At 41.1% G+C, this 13,783-nt stretch overlaps 1 protein-coding gene across 3 annotated transcripts in view; it reads left to right on the forward strand.

Annotated features, from left to right (window-relative positions):
- Positions 1-13,783, forward strand: part of TBCE (tubulin folding cofactor E) — a 91,987-nt gene that overhangs the window by 41,551 nt on the left and 36,653 nt on the right. For all 3 annotated transcript variants that reach the window (XM_019418951.2, XM_053910205.1, XM_053910206.1), the window contains exon 3: positions 10,736-10,820. In XM_019418951.2, the coding sequence (XP_019274496.1) occupies positions 10,736-10,820 (85 nt within the window). The remainder of the gene's footprint in view (positions 1-10,735; positions 10,821-13,783) is intronic.

A 13,783-nucleotide genomic window follows, 5' to 3' on the forward strand; every position in this document is an offset into this window, starting at 1 on the left:
GGAGCCTGCTTCAGATTCTATATCTCCCTCTCCATCTGCCCCTCCCTAGCTCACACTCTGTCTCTCTCTCAAAAGTAAATAAACATTAAAAAAAATAATAAACTAAGTCCATTGGAGGAAACTGAGAGTATGAAGTATGGTGGCTACTCATTGTCTGAGCTGTTGCCCAGGGGATAAAGAAAATGTCTCTTCTTCTGGCTGGAATAAGAGAGGAGGATCTGGGTGCAAGGTCAAGTCCATGTAAAGTCCGGTTCCGCTCTTCCTGTCTGCATTTGACTACCAATGATGGTAGAGCGTGAGTGCTCCCCCTGTGAAACCTCCTGACTACGTTTTAGTAAAACTTCACATGTTCTAACATTTGGTCTTCCACCCCTGTTCCCAACACCAAGAGCTTCTAAAGAAGGAATCTCCAGAGTGATGAGCGTCTTTCTGTATGATAATGAATGACTGGTGACTGGGGTCCCCTAAGTAGCTTCAGGGTAGGGGCTGGTTGCCAGAAAGACACCTTAATTAGAAGCTTGGAACTTTCACCATCACCACCCCCACCCCCCACCCCCGCATCCCTCACCTCCATCCTCTGGGGAGGGAAGGGGGGCTGGAGATGAATAGTCAATCATGCCCACACGATGGAGTCTCCGTGAACATCCCTAAACTGGGGGGTTTGGAGGGTTTCTAGTCTGGTGAGAGGGTGGTGTACCTCAAACTGTAGGGATAGACACCTGCACTCAAGACCCTTCTGGATCTCGCCCTGTGTACCTCTTCATGTAGCTGTTCATCTGTTCTCTGTTTTATCTTGTATAATAAACCGGTAAACGTAACGGTTTCCTGGAGTTCTGTGAGCAGTTCTAGCAAATTGTCAGACGCGAGTAACGGATGTGGAAACCCCTGATTTTATAACTGGTTGCTGAGAAGTCCGGGCGACAACCTGGGACTTAGGACTGGTGTCTGAAGTGGGGTCATTATTAGGGGACTGAGCCCTTCATCCAAGGGGTCCGCGCTGATCCAGGCAGGCAGTGTCAGCTTTGAGTTAAATTGTAGGACACCCAGTTTGTCTGCCAAGAATTGGAGAATTGTGTGGTGAGGAAAAACCCACACATCTGCCTTCAGAAGTGCTGTGAGATTAGAGGAAGAACGTTTCCCTTTAGCCAGTGACGTATTTCCCCACAGCTTCATTTTCTTATCTTTAAAATGGAGATCCTATCTCTCCATGCTGCTTAAATAGGGGTTCCCAGGAGAAGCAGGATGAAGTTGAAGCTCTTTACCGTGTTGTACGAAGGTTTTATCTTAGGGCTGAGCCTCTCTTCACCCCTGCTAGTCTTTTTCTCCTGCTATGACTGTTGCCCCCACCCCTGGGCCCCACCTCCAGCTGTAGCTTGATTTTTTTTTTTTTTTTTTTTTTGAGGTTCCCTAAATAGGTCCTGAACTCTCCACTCTGCCTTGGGCTCGCATATTTTCCCTTCAAGGTTTGCCTCCTGTTAGTATTTCTTTCTGCGTATCTTTCCTACCCACTGGCCTTATTATCTGTCTTATCTATGCTTCCATATCACCTGTACTTTCTTTTATTCCAAGATTTATTCCTTTATATAATGGCTGCTGGTTTTCACATCTGTCCCTGTTAGAAATCTTTGAGATGTTTTACGGTAAGAAACTGTTGGTTATTGGTTATTTTGCTCTCCTGTTTGTTTTTCCTCTTTATTATTTCTTGCCTTCTACTTTTCTGTAGGTTTAATTTGCTCGTTTTTCTCCGCTCAGCATTTGAGATAGATGATTATTTTCGATCTTCTATCTAACCTATACATTTCAGTCCATAAGTTTCTCTCAAAATGCCACTTACAGATACAATCCCCAGATTTCAATGTGTAGTATTTTTATCATTCTGTTCAAAAAAATTTTTTTTTAATTTTTAATGTTTATTTTCTGAGAGACCGAGCATGAGTGGGGGAAGGGCAGAGAGAGAGGGAAACACAGAATCCAAAGCAGGTTCCAGGCTCTGAGCTGTCAGCACAGAGCCCACCGCGGGGCTCAAAACCACGAGCTGTGAGATCATGACCTGAGCCAAAGCCGGCCGCTCAACCAACTGAGCTACCCAGGCGCCCCTGTTCAAAATATTTCCTAATTTAGGGGTGCCTGGGTGGCTCAGTCGGTTAAGCGTCTGACCCTTGATTTCAGCTCAGGGCATGATCTCATGGTTCTTGAGATGGAGCCCCATGTCAGGCTCTTCGTTGACAGCACGGAGCCTGTTTGGGATTCTCTCTCCTTTTTTCCCTGCCACTCCCCCCACTTTTTTTTTTTTTTTTTTTTTTTTTTACATTGTTTAAGGATATGGTTCAGTAGCATTAGGTACATTTGTATTGTTGTGCAGCCATCATCATCATCCATCTCTAGAACATTTTTTATCTTCCAAAACTGAAATCTCATACTCATTAAATGGTAATGTCTCATCCTCCTCTCTCACCAGTCCCAGGCAACCACCATTCTGTTTCTTAGGAATTTGACTGTAGTGTTCACCTTTTCTGACTGGTGTATCTCCCTCAGCATAATGTCTGCAAGGTTCATCCATGTCGTGGCATGTGGCAGAATTTCCTTCCTTTTTTAAGGCCGGATAATCTTCCATTGCATGCATATACCACGTCAAAAAGAATAAAATACGTAGGAATTAAATAGGGAGGTGAAAAACTTACACAATGAAAACTATAAAACATTGCTGGGAGAAATTAAACACAAGTAAATGGACATCACATGTTCCTGGGTTGGAAGAGTTAATATTGTTAAAACCGGCTAGTACTACCCAAAGCAATCTACAGATTCTGTTTGATCCCTGTAAAAATCCCAGTGATCATTTCTGCTGACTCTTGTAATTAGAACATTTAGTCATTTTTTGTTTCATTTGTTTGTTGATAATTTGGGTTAATATTTACCATCTTACTATTTGCTTTCTATTTGTCTTGCCTGTGCTCTGTCCTTTTTTCCCTCCTTTTCCCCCTTTTACTGGATTATTTTTTAAGCTCTGTTTTTCCTTTCTATTAATTTGGTACTCATGCATTTTTTATTGAGTAATTATCATAGAGATAAAAACATGCATCTTTGACTTACAAAAGTCTAATTAGTAATTTTACTTCTTCCTGTGGACTCATGCAAAGACCTTGGAATACTCGAAATACTAATTCTGTTTGCCCACTTCTAATGCATATGCTGGATATTTTAATCTTTGTGCCTGTTAAACACAAAGAGCTGATATTATTTATATTTTTATTTAATTTAGAGTTATCCATATATGTACTCTTTTCTTTTTGTTCCCCTCTGTATCTTCACATTTTCATCTGGGATAATTTTCTTTTAATATTTTTAACATTTATTTTTGAGAGAGAGGGAGAGCGTGCGTATGCATGAGCAGGGGAGGGGCAGAGAGAGGGAGACACAGAACACAGAATCTGAAGCAGGCTCCAGGCTCTGAGCTGTCAGCACAGAGCCTAATATGGGGCTCAAACTCACAAACTGCAAGATCATGACCTGAGCTGAAGTCTGACGCTTAACTCAGCCACCCAGGCACCCCTGGGATAAGTTTCTTTACCCTTAGGATCACCCCTATTAATTTTTCTTTGTTGAAAAATTTTTTTAATTTTTAAATTGTAACACGCATATAAAAGATTTTGACCATTAATTTTTTTTTAATGTTTATTTTATTTTTTAAGAGAGAGAGAAAGGGACAGAATGTGAGCAGGGGAGGTGCACAGAGAGGGGGAGACATGGAATCTGAAGCAGGCTCCAGGCTCCGAGCCATCAGCGCAGAGCCCAACATGGGGCTAGGACTCACAGACCAGGAGGTCATGACTTGAGCCGAAGTCAGGCGCTTAACTGACTGAGCTACCTAGGTGCCCCTTGACCGTTTTTTGTTAAAACATTTTTTTTATGTTTATTTATTTTGCGAGGGAGAGAGAGCTTGCGTGTGCTGTGGGGGAGGGGGAGGGAGAGAGGCAGAGACAGAGAATCTGAAGCAGGCTCCGCACTGTTAGCTCGGAGCCCAATGTGAGCCTCGAACTCACAAACTGAGATTGTGACCTGAGTCAAAGTCAGGCGCTTAACCAGCTGACCCACCCAGGCGCCCCTTCATTAAAAACGTTTGATTGTTGGGGCGCCTGGGTGGCTCAGTCGGTTAAGCGTCTGACTTCGGCTCAGGTCACCATCTCGCGGTCCGTGAGTTCCAGCCCTGCGTCGGGCTCTGTGCTGATGGCTCAGAGCCTGGAGCATGTTTCAGATTCTGTGTCTCCCTCTCTCTCTGCCCCTCCCCCGTTCATGCTCTGTCTCTGTCTCAAAAATAAATAAACGTTAAAAAAATTTAAAAAAAAAGTTTGATTGTTGTAAAATATATGTAACGAATCTTTCCATTTTAACCTATTTTTGAATAGACTTTATTTTCTTTCTGCACTATCAGCACAGAGCCTGACATGGGGCTTGATCTCACTAACTGGAGATGAAATCAGGAGTCAGACACTCAAGCAACTGAGCCACACAGGCGCCCCTGGACTTTATTTTTTAGAGTAGTTTTAAGCTCACAGCAAAAATAGCAGGTAGGGAGATTTCCTCCTGTCCCACCCCCCACCCCCCACCCCACCCAGTTATCAGCGTCTCCCACCAGAGTGTGCATTGGCTGCAATTGGTTAACCTGTCTTGATACATCATTATTACTCAAAGTCCATTGAAGTTCACTCTTGGTGTTGTATGTTCTGTTGGTTTGGAAAAATTCATAATGACACATACCATACAGAGTAGGTTCACGGCCTTAAAAATCTTCTGTGCTCCACCTATCCCATCTCCTCCTCCCCCCTGTTTTAACCTGTTGAAATATTTAATTGTGGTAAAATATACATAAAATTTACCATCTTAGCCATTTTTAAGTTTTATAGTTACATAAGGTATCTAGAATAGTCACTATTTAAGTAGAACCATACAGTGTTTGTCCTCTCGGGACGGCTTATTTCATTTAACATGATGTCTTCGAAGTTTATCCAGGTAGCATGTGTGGGAACTTCCTTCCTTTTTATGGCTGAGTATTCCTTGGTATGTTTATCACATTTGATCTGTCCATCTGTTGATGGATATTTGGGTTATTTTACCTTTTGGCTGTTGCGAATACTGCAGTGAACATTGGCATATAAATATCTGAGTCTTTTTAACGCTTTTGGTTATATAGCTATAAGTAGAATCGGTGGGTCATATTTAGCTCTTTCAGGAACCACCAAACTGTTTCCACAGTGACAACACCATTTTATGTTTCCGCCAGCAATGTTGGAGGGTTCCCGCTTTTTCACATCCTTGCCAGCACTTGTTACTTTCCATTATTATTATGATTATTTTTATTTTTATTTTCCATTATTCTGATTATAGCTGTACTACTAGGTATGATGTGGTATCTCATTGTGGTTTTGATTTGCATTTCCATAATGATTAATGACACTGAGCATCTTTTTATACGTTTTTGGGCCGTTTGTATATCTTCTTTGGAGAAATGTCTAAGTCCTTTGCCCATTTTTCAGTTGGGTTGTCTTTTTTTTTTTTTTTTTTTTTTTAAGTTTTAATTCCTGTTAGTTAACATATAGTGTTGTATTACTCTCAGGTGTACAATTTCGTACATCACCCAGTGCTCCTCTGCTATTTCACCCATTTCCCCCTCCCACCTTCCCTCTGTAACTATCATCAGTTCTCTATAGTTAAGGGTCTGTTTCTTGATCTGTCTCTGTCTCTTTTTCCCCTTTGCTTATTTTGTTTCTTAAATTCCACGAAATCATATGGTATTTGTCTTTCTCTGAGTTATTTTGCTTAGCGTTACACTCTCTAGCTCCAGCCATACCATTGCAAATGGCAAGATTTCATTCTTTTTCATGGTTGAATAATACTCCATTGTGTATATATACCACATCTTTATCCCTTCATCAGTCAATGGACAATTGGTCTGCTTCCATATCTTGGTTATTATAAAGAATGCTGCTATAAACATAGGGATGTATGTATCCCTCTGAATAGTGTTTCTGTATTCTTTGGGTAAATACCCAGTAGCGTGATTGCTGGGTAGTTCTATTTAGAACTTTTTGAGGAACCTCCATACTGTCTTCCACATAGCTGTACCAATTTGCATTCCCACCAACAGTGCAAGAGGTTTCCTTTTTCTCTACATCCTCACCAACATCTGTTGTTTTTGTGTTTTTTTTAAATTAAAAAAAAAATTTTTTTTTAACGTTTTATTTATTTTTGAGACAGAAAGAGACAGAGCATGAACGGGGGAGGGGCAGAGAGAGAGGGAGAAACAGAATCGGAAGCAGGCTCCAGGCTCTGAGCCATCAGCCCAGAGCCCGATGCGGGGCTCGAACTCACGGACCGCGAGATCATGACCTGAGCTGAAGTCGGCCGCTTAACCGACTGAGCTACCCAGGCGCCCCGTTGTGTGTTTTCTTTTAATTTTTAAGTTTATTTTTGAGAGAGCACAAGCGGGGAAGGGGCAGAGGGAGACACAGAATCCAAAGCAGGCTCCAGGCTCTGAGCTGTCAGCACAGAGCCTGACGTGGGGCCTGAACTCTCAAACCTAGAGATCATGACCTGAGCTGAAGTTGGCCGCTTAACCGACTGAGCCACCCAGGAGCACCTTTTGTGTTTTTTATTTTAACCTTTTTGACAGGTGTGAGACATGCAGATGGCCAACAGACACACGAAGAGATGTTCCTCATCACTTACCACCAGAGAAATGCAAACCAAAACTACAATCAGTTGGCTTGTCTTTTTGTAATCAAGTTTTAGGTGTTGTTTTATCTTCTAGATATTAAGCCCATATCAGATGAGTTATTTGTAAATATTTTCTCCCATTCTGTAGGTTGTCTTTTCACATTCTTGATCATGTCCTTTGCAAATAAGTGTTTAATTTTTGTGAGGTCCAATTTATATTTCTTTTGTCGCTCGTGCTTTGGTATTCTAAGAATCCATTGCCAAATCCATGGTCATGAAGCGTTATCTCTAAGCTTTCTTCTAAGTGTTATATGAGTTTAGCCCTTATATTAGTGATCTATGTGGGTCCTATGATGTGAGGTAGGGGTCCACATTTTTTCTTTTGTATGAGGATCTCTAGCTGCCTCAGCACGATTTGTTGAAGAGATCGTCCTTTCCCCATTGACTAGGCATTTTTGTAAAAAATCAGTTGACCATTTATGGGTTCACTTCTGGTCTCGAAATTCTATTCCATTGGTCTGTATGTCATCTATCCTTATGCCAGCACATTGTTTTGATTACGGTAGCTTCGTAGTAAGTTTGAAACTGGAAAGTGTGTCCTCTGACTTTGTGCTTCAAGATTGTTTTGGCTATTCAGGGCCCCTTGCGCACTTTCACTTTTTGAGGGATATTTTCACCAATTACAGTGCTCCAGATCACCAGTTACTTTCTTTCAGTGTTTTGAATCATTCATTTGTCTTCTGGCTTTTACTGTCTTTACGAGGAAGTCAGCTGTTGATCTGGTTGTTTTCCTTTGATGGTAATCTGTTTCCTCTCCCCCACCCCCAGCTGTTTTAGGATTTTCCTCTTTGTCTTTGGTGTATGGCAATTGTATCCTAATGTGCTTGGGTGTGGTTTTCTTTGCATTTGTACTTTGGTGTTTTTTGAGCTTCTTGAGTCTGTGGCTTAATGGCTTTCTTTAGCTTTATAATATTATCAGTCATTATTTCTTCAAAGATTACTTCTTCCACAATCTCTCCTCTCTTTTTGGGACTTCGGTTATATATGTAGTAGACCTTTTCATTATGCCCTTAAGTCTCTTCCACTCTAGCCCTTGTTTTTCATCCCTCATCACTAGGCTTCATTCTCTATATTTTTTCTGACCTGTTTTTTAATAATGTATGATATAATCTATTTTATTTTTATTTTTAACTTCTTGGGTTTATTTATTTTGAGGAAGACAGACAGCACGAGTGGGGGAGGGACAGAGAGAAAGAGGGAGAGAGAGAACCTCAAGTAGGCTCTATGCTGCCAGTGCAGAGCCCGATGTGGGGGCTCAAACCCACAAAACTGAGATCATGACCTGAGCCCAAACCAAGAGTCAGACATTCAACCCACTGAGCCATCCAGGTGCCCCTAGGATAATCTATTTGAAAATTCCATCCATTAGATTATAATTTGAATTGTGTTTTTCAGTTCTGGAGTTTTACTTAGGATTCTAAAAAATAGAGTTTTAAACTTTTCTGCAAAATTCTCAAGCTTTTCTTGCAAATATTAAATACAGTTAAAACTCCATCATGCAGATGTCTGATTAATCTGTTTATTGTTGGCTGTTGTTTTCCTTGGTTCTCAGTCACATAGTCTTTGTCTTTTTGTATGTCTTTGTCTTTTTCTTATATATTTTTTAAGTGCCAGAAATTACTATGAAAACATAATTTGAGCTTTGCAATAGTGTTATCTTCCTCCAGAGAGGACTGAAATTTGCTCTGGCATGTAGCTAGGGTCAGTAGCAATCCCAGATCACTTTAAACGTATCTGAGAATGAGATTATTTAAAGTTGGCCGTTAATCCCTACAAGGGCTAGTTTATTTAGAGTTGATTCCTCCTTACTCTTAGAATGAAGACATTTTGAGCCCAGTACAAATCCTAGAGTTTCTCGGCAACTTTTACCTTACCTGGGAGGCTGTGATTTTCAATATTGATTTCTTAAGCCCCTGAAATCTGTCCAAAGGTCTGTTCAGCTTTTTAGCTTCTTCTATCAGAATTATCAGATGCCTCAAGGGGAAAAGATTGCTCTACATGCTTATTAGTTCAACTCTTTGGGTTTCCCTCTTCTCCACATCAGCCTTGTAATTCTTCACTGCCTTAGTAGCTTTCTGGTGCTTTCAAAGAGATATTTTATATGTATACATATTTTTTTAATTGTTGTAAATGTACATGACCAAACTAACCATTTTAACCATTAGTTTTTATTATTATTATTTTTTTTCAACGTTTATTTATTTTTGGGACAGAGAGAGACAGAGCATGAACGGGGGAGGGGCAGAGAGAGAGGGAGACACAGAATCCGAAACAGGCTCCAGGCTCTGAGCCATCAGCCCAGAGCCTGATGCGGGGCTCGAACTCACGGACCGTGAGATCGTGACCTGGCTGAAGTCGGACGCTCAACCGACTGCGCCACCCAGGCGCCCCAATTATTTTTTTTTGAGAAAGGGCATGAGTGGGAGAGAGGGACAGAGTGTGGGAGATAGAGAATCCCAAGCAGACTCCACATTCATTGCAAAGTCTGATGTGGGGCTCGATCCCATGACCCTGGGATCATGACCTGAGCCATAACCAAGAGTCAGATGCTCAACTGACTCAGCCACCAGGCACCCCCTTTTTAACCATTTTTAAGTACAGTTCAGTGGTATTAAGTACATTCACATCATTGTGCATCCATCATTACTATTTATTTGGAGCTCTTCATTTTTTTTTTAATCAAAAAAATTTTTTTTTTTTTACTCCTTGAGAGAGTGAGGGGGAGAGAGAGTGTGAGTGAGTGAAGGGTGGGGCCGGGTAGGGGATACAGAGGGATCTGAAGTGGACTCTGCACTGATAGCAGAGAGCCCTAATGTGGGGCTCAAACTCACAAAGCATGAGATCATGACGTGAGCGAAGTCTGACACTTAACTGACTGATCCACCCATGTGCCTCTGAAACTCTTCATTTTATATAGCCAAAATCAGGAGTCGGACATTTAACTGACTGAGCCACCGAAGTGCTCCAATATGTAAAATGATTTTTGAAAATAGTTTATCTAGGGGTGCCTGAGTGGTTCAGTTGGTTAAGTATCCAACTTCGGCTCAGGTCATGATCTCACAGTTCATGGGTTCAAACCCCGCATCAGGCTCTGTGCTGACAGCTCAGAGCCTGGACCCTGCTTTGGATTCTGTGTCTTCCTCTCTCTCTCTCCCCCTCCCCGACTTGTACTGTGCTTCTGTCTGTCTGTCTCCCTGTTTCAAAAAAAAATGAATAAACATTAAAAAAAAAATTAAGTGTGCTGTAAAAAAAGTTTATCTAGCTTTTCTATTTTTCACCAAGAAGGCTGATCCAGAAGTGAAACTCTCTGTCTTTTGCACCTAGCACGGTGCTGTATCTGGTGTGGAAGGGAGGAGGGAAAGGAAAGAAAATGCTCTGGAAACTGTAAGGTGCTATACAAATATAAGGTGCGAGTTATACACAGCACAGTGTGATGGGTAAGAGTTGGCTTCTGGAGTTAGCATGACCTGGTTTTGAAGATGTCTGACTTCGGGCAAGTTATTTTACCTATGTTGACTATGAAGACCATTTACATATAGATTTTTTTATTTTGTGAAAAGCAGATTACTAGACCAGGACTGAAAAAAACTTGTGTATTTGCTTGGGAACTGGTAAAAAGAAGGTAAGAAGAAGAATCTGCTTTACAAAGCTGAAATGTCTGTTGTAAGGATACCAATGAGAAAATGCAAAGAAAGTTTCTGGCATTCAGTAAGTGCTTAGTAAATTTGTTGTTTCCTGCAGTTGTAATTTTTGTCGGCTTCTGAACCAAACATGCCATTGTATCTGCTGATTGCAGTCCCGGCTCTGAGGTTAGCTTGTCCTTTTCCAAAGATACTTTTCTCCCCCAGTAGTGTCTGTGCGATACGGTTTCTGGCGCAAACTGTATTGGCTTGCAGAAAAAAGGAGTGTTAATGATCTCTGTCATCCCTTATTGCTTACCTGGTTTCTCTTATTCTACTAGGACTCTGGCTAGGAGTGGAATGGGACAATCCCGCGAGAGGAAAGCATGATGGAAGCCATGAAGGGATTGTGTATTTTAAATGCAGGTAATTTGTCATGATGAATTTGCATGGTTATTTGGGACAATATTTAAGATTTGAATAAAGGGAGGTGGAGAAGAGGAAATGTTTGGCTTTGGGGGTAGTTACAATGTAGAATTTGATGTGTTCTAAAAAAAAAACAATTCTATTTGTACAACTTTTTTTTTGTTAGTGTTTAATATTTATTTTGAGAGAGAGATGAAGAGAGCAGGGGAGGGGCAGAGAGGGAGAGAGAGAATCCCAAGAATCCGCACTGTCAGTGCAGAGCCTGATGTAGGGCTCGATCTCATGACCATGAGATCATGATCTGAACTGAAACCAAGAGTTGGACGCTTAACCGACTGAGCCACCCAGGCGCCCCAACAGATTTTTTGTAAGTGGATAAATGTAAACATTTCTCATCGATTCATTAACAAGTGAGTCCACTAAGTGAGTAGTAAAAAAGAGAAATAGCTTAGATATCTAGTAAGAAGCAGTTGATTGAACAAAATACAGAACATCCGAAGGGTAGAATGCTAGGCCACCATTAAAAAAGACTATCATGGAAAGAGTTACACCTTATATTGCATGTCTATTAATATTTTTAGCTGCTTGATTTCAGAGAAGCTGCATGAAGCTTTGAAAAAGATAGTGGGGTGATTTCAGGCAGAATCATTTAAATTTTTGTTTGTTTTCTTTAGGTTTCCATTCTCAAAAAGATCTCTTAACATTAAGCTTATTTTTCCTTAAATGTGGTACAGTGAACACAGTCCTGGCCTGGAAATCAAGAGGCCTCTAACTCTGTTCTTAACAATCTTTATGACCCCAAACAGCACTAAATTTATTAACCTCTAAAATGGGGATTGAAATTAGATAATAGCAAAATACGGCCTACCAGTCTGTATATTAGATATATAGCAAAATTAGATCTGAAATTAGATAATAGCAAAATTCCCCGGCCTACCAGTCTGTAATTTTAGAATATCAGGTTAGAAGAATCAGCATGTCCTTGGAGGCCAGTTGTGATTGCAAACCTGGAACGAGGCCAGCTCAGAATCTGTCAAGAGTTCATGGAGGCGGGGGCAGGGCGGGATGCCCGGGTGGCTCAGTCGTTTAAGTGTGTGACTCTGGGTTTCAGCTAAGGTCCATGATTGCATGGTTTGTGAGATGGAGCCCTATGTCGGGCTCTGTGCTGATGGTGCAGAGCCTGCTTGGGATTCTCTCTCTCCCTCTCTCTGCCTCTGCCCTGCTTGTGTTCTATCTCTCAAAATAAATAAATAAACTTAAAAAAAAAAAAAAAAAGCTCACGGAGGATATGTTTAGGGAGGTGTGGAAATAGAAATTTCTTACCCTGGCCTGTTGCTCCCTCACCCACCTGAGCCATGCCTGCATGGTCCTTCGTGGTCTTTAGGTAGAGTGATATTTGCAGTCTTAGTTATTCTGAGTATAGAAATCAAGGGTTCTTTTGGTCCTGGCAGATCTAGGATTTGCCTGAAGTGCTGATAGGAGGCCTCGGTTCAAGGACATGGGCTCAGTGTTTGGATTCTTACCCTTGGAGCAGCATTTCCTGATTTCATTATGTCTTCTAGTGTAGTCATGCCTGAGCATTTGCAGACATTTCTCTTACTATAAACTACTTTTCTTTCGTTTCATTGAAATGAGCCTTTTGTTGACTTTAACGCCCTATATGGGTAGATAATGTTAATTATGAATTCCATTTCAGGATATTTATTGGGCAGTACAGAGAGGAGCATTGGATCCGATGTGGTAGAAAACCACTTGCCTAGAGTGAAGGAATGATCTGTATAGTTGTTAATGTTTATATTGGTATAATTAGAACATGACTAATAAAGCTTATACCAATATCTTAGAATCTCTGCATCAGACAAAACAGATTATGTTACATGTTATTTGTTGAGCTAATTCAGATCTCGTCCTAATATGTCATATGTGCTTCTTCCCTGTCAAATTCGTTGCAGTCTTTTTTTATATTGCAAATTCTACTTGGAAAGTCATAATGACAAGTATTTTACCACAGTAAACATGTTTCTTTACGTTTAGACGTTATTTTCATGAAGCTGAAGCAATTTTAAGTTGTCAGATCACAAATTTTCTCATGATAAGCGTGTGAAATATTACGGTAAATGGCAAAATGGTAGTGTACCTGTTTTCGACAAGAAAAATGAGTCCCAGGCCATCCTATTCGAGCAGAACTCGGATCCTTCTCTCTTCAGAAGCCTGGGTTAATATCAGGGGACTGCTAGTGTTGCATATATAACAATGGAGAGAGGTGCTCTGGCACATATAGCAATATACATAGTCGAGTGAAATTGAACAGTTAGTTCTGCGAACTTGTCTGAAAGGCTCTAAACATGCCTGCAGCAAATAGGTTATGAGGATCAACAACATTTTTTGGAGTCTCCCCAGGGACCCAGCCTTTCCCAGGATGCAGCATCTAAATCCCCAATGAGAAAAATGCTTCCTATGGAGAATTTTGTAATCTCTTGAGAACTCTTTACCTTGTAAGACTGCCAGATGCGGGTAGTAAGTATACAAAATGCATGGTGAAATTCAAATCTTCTAAAACTTTGCTGCCTTTGCATTTTAAGCAAGATGTCAGGATGTATGAAGTGGATTTTGGTGAGTTCTGGTGCGCGTCCCCAGCATCAGGTTGGTAGGATGACTGACGCTCTGCTGTTCAGAGTAAGGTCCTGCCCCTCGACGACAGATTTTTAGAAGAGACCGTGTCGTTCTCAAGGCCTGACTCATGGCACACGTCGTTCTCAGTAGATTTTCCCACGACCAGCTCGCCTCACCTTAATCTCATGAGACTCCAGCGTAAAGTGGAATAACATTTGCCAGGGTCTAATCTCTCCTTTAATAATCACCTGACGGAAGAATATGGGTTTCACTTTAACCCAGGGAATAAACATTTGTACAGTCAGTTTATAGTGTCGCCATATTTTATCACATTTGATCCTTACTCTGAC

This window comes from Panthera pardus, unplaced genomic scaffold (genome assembly GCF_024362965.1).
Source record: "Panthera pardus isolate Hobbes unplaced genomic scaffold, ASM2436296v1 HiC_scaffold_22, whole genome shotgun sequence".
In the NCBI taxonomy this organism is placed as follows: Eukaryota; Metazoa; Chordata; class Mammalia; order Carnivora; family Felidae; genus Panthera; species Panthera pardus.